The 10791-nt window shown below is 44.8% G+C and overlaps 1 protein-coding gene across 2 annotated transcripts in view; it reads right to left on the reverse strand.

Annotated features, from left to right (window-relative positions):
- LOC133400257 (protein unc-13 homolog A-like) overlaps positions 1-10789 on the reverse strand; it is a 76383-nt gene extending 65594 nt beyond the window's left edge. For both annotated transcript variants that reach the window (XM_061672717.1, XM_061672716.1), the window contains exon 1: positions 2380-10789. In XM_061672717.1, coding sequence (XP_061528701.1) covers positions 2380-6050 — 3671 coding nt within the window. In that variant the 5' untranslated portion in view covers positions 6051-10789. The remainder of the gene's footprint in view (positions 1-2379) is intronic.
- Between the last annotated feature and the right edge of the window lie 2 nt (positions 10790-10791).

Consider the following 10791-nt stretch of genomic DNA (forward strand, 5'->3'; position numbering starts at 1 on the left):
GGGACTAACATACACAACAACTCGGAGAGGCGCTGATATTTTAAACGACTTCACCACGGCGGGGCAAGTTGTTTAGCTCCTTAGCTCATTAGCTCGCAGGCTAGCCAACATAATAAACAGTTAACTTTCCCGTGAGTTTTTTTATTGGGTACTAACACACACAACAAGTCAGAGCAAAGCTGTTTAGCTCCTTAACTTGCTAGCTCCTTAGCTTGCAGGCTCGGTTGTTTGCTCACGAGCTAGCTCGTTAAATCGCAGGCTAGCGAACACAACAAGCAGTTAAGTTTTCCTTAAGTGTCACTGTTGTGTGAATCTATGCGCTGCACATGGACCAAGGCTGTTGACTTTTGGACGGAGCTAACACCGACGAGTGTACCGGTCCGCCGGCGTTCCATAAGCCCACTAGCAACTAATGACACAGCCGTTCAACTCAGTCGGCTAACTGTGTGATACACACGCCGGCTCACCACAACAATGACAACTTATCGAGTCCAGAAAAACTATCATGTCCCTTTTATTTGTCAAACAATAAATCAATACAGTAATTATTGTGACAGGTCTACCTGGAAATCAACTTTACTATGTGGCCACAAATGTGAGACTTCCTGATTCTTTTCAGGCATGGCTTCTTGAGACTTTTTCATGGGATTCCACATGATAGACATGCCTACGAAATTCCATTATTGCTAAGTGAAACTGGTTTTGGGTACTGAATTTTGAAAATGTCTCAATGTAGACTACTGTATACTTGCTGACTATTTGAATGTTGGAAGTGAAGCTTTAGAGGTGAAACCCCGCAGACGTCTGCGAGGCGGCTCTGCGATGCTGACGGCTAACGAGGAAAGTGGCGGTGATTTAGTCCATCTTGGCTGTGCTCCAAAAAGCCTCTCCCGCAACTCCTTTCATTCCCGTCTGCAACACCACGCTATTGTGAATCTATCTTACCTGCATAGATTTATATAAGAAATAGACCGTGACTGTGAGCATCATTCAGAGAGGTGCACATAGGGCGAATTATGCACACCTCACAAATAAAAAGATCCTCTGCTTCTTCGTCTCTGTCAAGAAAGCTGTAACACTGTTACGCAGGCGTTAACTGTTGTAGCTGAACACAGAATGCTGAGAGGTTTCGTGGCAGGGGTTCTCACTTGCAATCTTCATTTGCAAAGGCTTTGACCAGCTAACTCTTTACTAAAGCTCATACTGTATATGTTAGCCTCGAAATCGTCTTCAGTATTTACAAAAATACATACGTTTGTTAGTTCATGAAAGACTAAGTTGTTTAATGTTTACAACACAAGTACAGTGAAGTGATTTTTAAGAGATTATTTCTTATGGGTTTTTACAGCAGGCCCGATGCCTGTAAGCATTGTTGTAAGTTCTGTTTGTACGTGTTGCTGCTCTGTGCATGTTAAAGTAGCAGCTGTTTGACGAGTTAGGAATACAGTGACATCATTGCTACTTGCTGTTAGATGGTCTATGGAATTACGCATTATATGTCAGTATTAAGATAGTGGACTTTCGGTAGACAAAATCACATGGTTTGGTTGAACATTTTGGTGTTTAAATATTCAATGTTTAATCTTCTGCTACATGTGTCAGTTTTTCGGTAAACTTCAACTGGGAGTGACAAAGAAACAGCTTAAAGCAAACATGCTTTGCTCTTATTTAGAGAACTGTTCGAGTAAGAGAGTCTTCGTTGACCTTATGACACTCCAATTTCGTGTTAGCGAGAGAGTCAGAAGAGATGCTAAGGAATACATTAAAAATTGTGTTTTAAAATGTTTAAATCTCTTTAAAGCGTGTGGGAGGGGTAAAACTATGTAAGAATTTTTTTTATATGGTTTCATTATATGGCAGATTTTCACCTACTTATCAGGTCTGAAAGGTATGCCCAGCAAAATAGAGTCCACTGTGGTGTTAGGTAAGTTGAAGACTATAACCAGGTTTACAAAACATGTTAGGTTCGGTGAAGCCTTTTAATTGTCTTCAATTGTATGTTCGGTTTGTTGTAGGCTGTAAATTGTCTTCAGTGTTTCCAAAGAAATGCACATTAGAGTCACTGATGACTGTAAATTGTCTTTGATTCTCTAAATACGTACGTTAGTATAGTACATTTGTTTGGTTGAAGCCTAAAAATTGTTGATTTGCTTATTTGAAGGCTAACTAGTCCATGATGTTTATGAAAACTTGCTATGTTGAATTTCTGGCCTTGGTGGTGGTCTGGTCTCTACCAAGTGGCATGCTCGTTCGTTCATGGTTGTGAGGTGAATGTTTAAACACATGGACATTCAAACATGGAGTAAGTCAAGAAGCGTAGGAAATGAAACAAAAAGAAGGGGGAAAGCTAGCATTAGCATTATGATGATCACTACTAGCCTTGGAGTAGCTTCTTGCGTCAGGAAGTTCTTCAGAGGTTCGCTGTTCAGCGGTGTAGCCACACTGCCCTCTTCCTCACACGGGATGACTCGTACCTGAGGTTCATCCGAATGTTCTGCCAGGGACACAGAATCGGAAGCAAGTTCCGTCTGCGGTGACTCGGCTAGGCTGTCGGAACCTCCGGTTTTGAAAGTCCCGCTCGGTCCTTCTGTGTCACTCTCTGTGTCACTCTCTGTGTCACTCTCTGTGTCTCTTGAACCTTGGGAGAGTTTGTCTACTTCACTGGCGGATTTCGGACTTTGGGGCTGCGGTTGGACAGTGACCTCAACAGCAGACTTGGGAGGATCAAAGGTTCTGAACATCGAACCAAGTTTCATGTCAAAAACCGATGATGGTTCTTCCTTTCCTGGCTGCTTCTCATCCTGGAAAATGCCTGCCGAGAAACATTTAAACCCAGAGAGGAGACCCCCCTCTGTCTGTAGGGGCTGAGATTGTTTTGCGTCCATGGTTGAAGATGCAGAGGACGAGAAGAAGGATCCGATTGATGATGTTCCTTCAGCAGCGATGGATAAAAAGCCAAATTTAGGTGCAGATAGGTTTGGTATTTCAAAGGTGGTTTTGGTCTCAGGTGCAGGGTCCTGGGCTTCAGGAGGAGGAAGTGACGCTGCTTTTTCAGACACCTCAGAGTGTTCTTCATGTTCTACAAGTTTCACTTCCACTTCTTGTTCAGGGGTTAGACTTTCCTTGCCATCTTTCTTTTCTGCCAGTTCTGCTTCCTCCACTAAAATCTTCTCAGGGATGGAGTCCTTTCTGGTCTTCACCCGTTCTTCAGTCTTCTCAGATGAAAGTTGAGGTTCCTCAGTTTTCACTGCTTCGGGACCCTTCAATATACCGAGAATGTCTCCTGTAAGTGATTCTGGAGCAATGCTACTCGGGAGCCCAAAAAATGAGCTTTTTTGTGCTTGTTGGGGTTTTTGAGATTGACGAGGAGCAGAAGAGCCAAAGAGGGAACCTGGTGAGGTCGAGAAGAATCCTCCAACAGTTGCCGGTTTACTAGGCGTGCTGGGCGAGTTAGAGAACATTGACATGAAGCCCGAAAACGGAGTGGACTCAGAGGGCTTATGAGGTCCCGGTGGTCTGGGCCCGGGCATTCTCGGTCCCCCAATCTGTAGTGGACCTCCCATTCTTGGTGCTCCCATTCTTTGTCTTGGTGGGGCGGGTGTTCTATCTGAAAGAGGCCTGGGTGTGGGCTGTGGTGGAGGTAAATCAGGACCCAATGGTGGAGCCTCAATGTGTACCATATCTGCAGACATGATTTTTGGTGGGTTGGTTCCATGACCTCGGGCCTCATCTTTTGTCGAGACCACAGGAACAAAAGTATTAGAGAGTTGCCCTAGTCCCAGTGGTGGTTCTACTAAAGGTTCTTCCTTAATTGATTCCTGTGCAGGTTCTGATTTTTCTAAGGGTGGGAGTGGAGTAATTGGTTCTGTAGTGGGTTCCTCTGCTTTGGCTACAGTTGCTTCCTCAAGCTCTGTAACACCATTATCACCAGTAACTTCAGATGATTTACTTGTTGTTTTTTCCACGCCAATAATTTTTGCATTCAAATTTGATTGCTCTATGTGGGGTTCTTCATCTTCACCGAGAATCTCTGGGGCTCCTTCAGGGTCCAGTTTTTTCTCTTGCTCAGAAATTGGTATGTCTTCAATACTGGGTAGTAAATGCTCCACCACAATTATGTCGGGTTTGGCATCATCATGACGGGGATCCATAACCGTTTCAGATTTTTGTATACCGTCTTTCATGTCTGATTCACCAACATCTTTGTCACCTTCTCCAGTCAATTGGTTGTCCGATTGATTGTACGCAGTCATGACTTTATCGTGTACAGTGTCACTTTCTGGTAAACTGATCATCTTTTGTGTATCTGACCCTACACCAGAGTCATTTTCAGCACACGGTGAAATTTTATCAGTTGTGTCCTCTCCTCTTAACTGAACAGTACTGTCAAATGTTTGTTTGGTGCAGTCTTGGGTTTCTTCACATTCTTTTTCAGCTGCAATGTCATCTGGATGTGAAAGGGAAGGCTTAAGGTCTGACTTATCTGTGGTCTCAGGGGTTTTTACATCTTCACTTGGGCTAGGCTCTGTCTCGACAGCCTCTTTCGTTTCTGGGGGGTTTTCGTCTTCACTTGGGCTCGGCTCCGTCTGGTGAGCCTCTTTCGTTTCTGGGGGGTTTTCGTCTTCACTTGGGCTAGGCTCCGTCAGGTGAGCCTCTTTAGTTTCTGGGAGTTTTACATCTTCACTTGGGCTAGGCTCTGTCTCAACAGCCTCTTTCATTTCTGGGGGGTTTTCGTCTTCACTTGGGCTAGGCTCCGTCAGGTGAGCCTCTTTAGTTTCTGGGGGTTTTACATCTGCACTTGTGCTGCTAGCTTCCTTCCCAAGAACAACTGATTGTGGCTCCTTTTTGGACTCCTCTGTGAAAGACATTCCAAACATCCCAAACCCAGTTTTGGTTTTGTTTCCGTCAGAGCTCCCACCGAGCGAGAACACAGAAGAAACTTTAAAAACGCTCTCAGATTCAGGTGTCTGAGTTTGCTGGATTTGCCCACCAAACATTGAGAACAGTCCTTTTCCAGAGGGCTCTGAAGCTCTGAGTCCTGCTGGTGCTGTTTGTCCTGCTACAGGTATTCTTGGTCCACTTTGACCTGGGGCACTGGTACCTCCAAGCTTGGAGAACAGACCTGTACCTGGGCTTTCTTTACTGGAAGAAGTACCTTGGAGGATGCTGCCGAATATAGCAGATCCAGCCCTAGCTGGAGGAGGACCTCTTGGACTTGGCCCCTGCTGGGGTGCAGGTCCGCCAAACATAGAAAACAAGGTTTTTCCTTGAGGTTCTTTAGGTGGAGGACCCTTTGGTGGGACACTTCCTGCAGTTGGGCTTCTTGTTCCAGCTGGTGAATTAGTACTGGAGCCACCAAACAATGAGAATAAACCTTTTCCTTGTGATTCTTGTGGGGTTGAAGAAGGAGATGGTTCTTTGGTTCCAATGGAGACTGGAACATTTGACCCCCCAAACATTGACAGTAAACCTTTTCCTTGTGGTTCTTGTGGGGTTGAAGCGGGTGTCAGTCCTTTGGTTCTAGGGGATGCTGGGATGTTTGACCCACCAAACATTGAGCGTAGACCTTTTCCTTGTGGCTCTTGTGGGGTTGACTGAGGTAATGGTCCTTTGGTTTCAGGGGACACTGAGGCATTTGACCCACTAAACATTGAGAGTAACCCTTTTCCCTTGTGGTTCTTGTAAGGCTGAAGAAGTCGTTGATCCTTTGGTTTCAGGAGAAGGAACATTTGACCCACCAAACATTGAGAGTAGACCTTTTCCTTGTGGCTCTTGTTGGATTGACTGAGGCAACGGTCCTTTGGTTTCAGGGGACACTGGGGAACTTGACCCACCAAACATTGAGAGTAATCCAGTACCAGCTTGATCTTTGGAAGTTGAAGTGGGAAGAGTACTTCCAAGTGTGGACTGCCCAGACTGGGAAGCGGTCTGCTCTTGGCTTGCAGTAGAGCTGCCAAACATGGAATACAAACTCGTTCCTTGTTCTTCATTGGGCGGTTGATCAAGCTTGGCAGCTGGACTATCTTCGTTGGAAGTTTCTTTGACAACATTTACTTGAGAAGCAGGAAAAGGAACATCCTTTCTCCTTATGTCATCAAGTTCTGAGACTTCTTCAGAAGGTTTTATATCCGACGGTGGTTCTGTCAATTTATTGAGAGACTCATCAGATTCAACTTCTGAAGTTATTCTTTTGCCCTCACTTGGAGGTTGTGTACCTTTTTCTGGTTCTTGGGATGCTGCTGTCAATTCACTAGGTGATCTATCTTCTTCCAAATGTGTAACAGGTTTCTCAGCAAGTGGTTCACAAACAGCAAGGCTCTCTGCCTTGAGATCAGCTTCTGAGACAGAGGCTACTGTGAGGGAATGTTCCTTTCCTTGGCTCTGGTCATCTGCAGTAAAATCGTTTATTGTAGTTTGTGGTAACCTCTCAGATAAGTAGGGTGTGGTCTCTGTGCTAATGACATCTGTAGCTCCATCATCCAAAGATATATTTTCATCAGTAGGTTCAAAATACTTCCGACACACTGTGGGGGTTACAGCAGTTGCAGTGGCAACTTCATCAGTGCTGGCTTCTTTGGATTCTTCAGTCAACTCGTCTTCTGGTGAACTAGCGGCCGAGATAAATATATGGGGTAGTCTGACATATGGTCTTGGCTCACTTGGATCCATCAGTTTATCAACAGGTGACATGTCCGTAGCATTAATGCCAATGTAGATAGACCTGGGTAGGCTCATTTTGTCCTGCGATTGGTCACTTCCAGTAATTAGATTGAAAGATTCTTTGGTGGGTTCCTCTGGTAGAGCTTCAGATGAGTCTTCAGAAGATTTACATGAGGGTTCCACTAAAGTGCCTTCATTGAGAGGAACTTCGGAAGGCATGTTATTGCCTAGTTTGTACAGTAAAGATTCTGAACTTGGTAGGCTTGATTGTTGTTTTTTCTGGGCTAGCTGAACCATGACATTGGATGATGATGTCATGGATCCTTGATAGCTTGAGCCACTGGATGCTAAAATGTCGACATTGTGGTGTGATTCAGAAATGAGTGATGATAGAGGAGGCAAGTCAGTCTGTGGGGTTACAGGTTGAGATGGTAAGGTACTAACTACCGATGACACTCTCACATCAGGAGAATGTGCAACATGGCCAGCATTAAGAATCTCCATGGGTGTGCCCTGAGATTTTACAACCACGAGTGTAGACCTGTTTATAGTGGGACCTGGTGTTCCTTTTGCTGGTTTTCCACTGACATGAGGCTGGGAACCGAGGCCACTAAACAATGAAACCAACCCCTTGACAGAAGAGGATCCCGATTGGGGTGAAGGTGTCCCTTCCTGTCTTTGTAGTTCTGGTCTGATACCCTCTTCACCTGTTTTAAGATCAGGTCTAAAACCATGTTCCTTTGTTTGCTTTAAAGGCTCGTGTTTTGCAGCCGTTGGTTGTGAGACAAATGCTGTAAATCCTGGTGCAAAATGAGTAGAACTGGTAGAAATTGAAAGTACATTTGGTACATTACTTTGGTGTGCAGTGAAGGAGCATCGTCCCGAATCAGGCTGTGTTGATAGTTGAGGGGGTGTAATTGTCCCCAAAGATTGAGTATTCACAGAGTTGATGGAATTATCGAGTCTTTGTTTTTCAGATCCTTGAATAACAACTGATAAAGGGGACAGTTGACTATTCAAAGGCTGAGAGATCTTGATAGTTTCTGGAATATATTGTTGATGGGTAAGGGGTTGCTTTTGAGGACTTCCTGTTACACTTTGCATGGGTCTTTCTTCCAAGCTTCCCACAGTGGGCTGCTTCATTAGAGTTTTGGATTTTGCAGGAACACTTTGATCTTGTGTGTGCAACATTCTCACCATAGGTAGGGAATCTATTGAATTTATAGGTGTCCTGTAGCCTTCAAGACTGATTTGTGTTCCATTTGGAAGCATTTGATTACCTTTCTGGGATTCAAAACCTCCTGTACGGGCCTGCTGATATGTGCTGTTTGAAGATGAGCCGTCTTGCGTAGCTTGAATGCCAGACTTTGATACAAATTGAAGTTGTGTTCCTGAAAGGTCAGTCAGAGTGGTAGTGTGATCATGGTGTGAGTATTTAAAGATTTCTTGAGCGGTGTTGGCTGTTCTGTACTCCTGTTGCTGGTAAAGGCAGCTTTGATACAAAGCAGGCAAGGTAAGATCGTTCACACTCTGACTTGGACTATTTGTGGTAATACTTTGAGGATCCACGGTCAGGTCCACTAAACCTTGGATCATCTTTTTGCTTTGCCTCCCAGATTGCTCTGTTTGAAAAGATTCTTTCCTTTCATTGAGATTAGTGAAATTTAAGGGGAGTCCAGCTTCTGGTTCGGTGTAAATACTGGAAATGTTTGTTTTGTTTACGCTTTCTTTTGCAGAGAAGTCCACTGGTTTGTTTGCTTGCTGGACTTGCTTGTATGTGGAGGACAGAAATTCATTAGTATGGCAGTTGGATATCTGCCTGTGCAGGGTCTCTGCTCTGTTGAGTCCAGTGAGGGGGCTCATTCCTTGCTTAGGTGCAGCAGGAGGTATTTTATGGCATGGAGATTCTAGCTGGACTATGAGTGGAAGGCCGACAGAGTCTTTCCTTGCCATCATTCTTGCACTTGGCTTATTAATGAGTGAAACTGCTTCAAGAAGAGCAGGAGATGCTGGGTCTTTTATCGGTGTGTTCTGGGGTGGTTTGGGTGACATATCCAGTGGAGCTCCCATGGTGGGATTTACTAAAGTGGATGCTAGAGCCATGGCTGGTGATATGGAGTCTGAATAACTGAACTGGGGTGGGATGAAAGCTGTACTTTGTTGAGACTGTTCTTGATACTGAATCCACTCGTGGGATTCTTGAGAGGGAAGGTCTTTGACAAGTGCAATGCCAATGGAACGATTTCGTGCCAGCTGGCGGGCGGTCTGTTTTCCTCTGGTTAAGGGAATTCCTTTGGTCAGAGTGTCGTCCGTTCTTGTATCGGGTACGACTGTTTTTAAGTCGGTTGGTTTCGAAGACATATCAAGCGCAGCCTTGACGGAATTGGCTGGTGCTGAAGCTTGCTCTGGGGTTTGGTCAAAAGAACACCATGGATGTGACAGGACCCTGTCGTGTTCTCTTTGAATATCCTCTCTCCTAACTAACTCTTTTTCATTATTTTCATGAGAATCAACAGGGAGAGAATGTCCCAAGACATTTGTTACTTCTCTATATGACAAGTCAAGAGACTCCTGATGAGTTGGACTTGTGTGTTTTCTCTCGGGACTGACTGTTTTTTTCTTCTCCTGGTTTTTAAGAGACTGATATGAAGTGGTTGTAAACGAGGCTCTTCTGTTGTTGACACGAGTCTGGTGTGCCAAACAGTCTGAATCTAAGGGTCCATGTAGTTGCCTCTGAACGTTAGCATAATTCAGTTGCCGTTTTTCAATGTGGACTTGCTTTGGAACAGGGCTCATTTGAGGAGGGGATGCTAATGATATTGATCCAGCTGCGGCGAAACATCCCACTTGATTTCTCTCTTTACTTTGCAATTTTGGCTGGGTTGTTGTCTTCACAGACATATCTAGTACGACTTTGAACAAGTTTGCTGGTGCGGTGATCTCATGGTTTTCATTATATTGACCGGAAGTGGACGTAAAGGTTTCTCTTCTGCTGTCGACACGAGTCTGCTGTGACGACCAGTCAGCAACTAAGCATACCTGCTGTTGCAATTGAACGTTTACAGCGTAATTTGGTTGCTGTTCTTTAATGCAGACTTGATTTTGAACTGGGTCCATTTGAGGAGAAGACGGTATGGTTTGCACTGATCCAGATTTTGGTGCCCGGGTGAAACAATCCACTTGATTTGTCTCTTTCCTGGCAGAAGATGTTTTGTTATTATGTGCACCCGGTGGTACTGTAGGACTTTTGGATGCAGACGGTCTTCGGACGTTCGTCTGAGGACTGGATGATCGTCCTTCACGTGTGGAACGTTGATCAACTGTTGCGTAGGTGGTCTCCAAGGCTCTCAAAATAGTCGCAGTATCTGAAACATGCCACTCCACCTCTTTCTCCTCCTGCGTCTGTTTGGTAAGATCGACAGCCACCTTGTTCGTGAAGACCACATTTTCTTCAGATTCCTTAAATCTTTTAAACTTGGGTTTGGAAAAGTCAACAACCTCCGAGTTTTGTTTCACAGCTTCTGTTTGGAGATCCTTCTCAGTTGAAGGCTTGTTCTTATCACTTGAAGCGGAAAAATCCAATACTTTGTGACCTGACTCAGGGCCAGTCGACAAGCCAATGTAAGGGTTTCTTTTGTAAAGTTTGGCGTCATCATGTGCGCAGGGATTCAGGATGTGTAACTGTGGCGGTTCTTTGTGGAAATCTTTTGGCATGGGAGATGGTGGATCTGCAAAGGGTATTTTGCCTGCATTGCAAATCTCAGAGACTGCAGTCTTGGTAGTTTGCGGTGATTCTCTGGGCTTGTCTGCCTGAGATTGTTGCCTTGGTAGTCGAGGTCTCAGAGAGGAAGGCATGGTGGTCGAAGCAACTGAAGCTGTTGGTGATGAAGGAGCTGAAGGGATTGGAGTAACGTTTGTTGAAGGTGGAAATTTCCTTTGCATGAGTTCAGGTATCTTTGATGCTGATGGGGTTTGGGGAAGGTTCCTGGAAACATCCGAGGACAGTTTCCGAGGTGACGCAGTTGTTGAGGCCGGAAGTGAATGAGATTTTTTCAGATCACCATCAGTTGACTTGGAAAAGTCTCCTCCTGAAACTACAGAGCTCGTTTTTTGTTGCGATTGGTCTACATG

Source organism: Phycodurus eques, chromosome 3, assembly GCF_024500275.1.
Source record: "Phycodurus eques isolate BA_2022a chromosome 3, UOR_Pequ_1.1, whole genome shotgun sequence".
Taxonomy (NCBI): domain Eukaryota; kingdom Metazoa; phylum Chordata; class Actinopteri; order Syngnathiformes; family Syngnathidae; genus Phycodurus; species Phycodurus eques.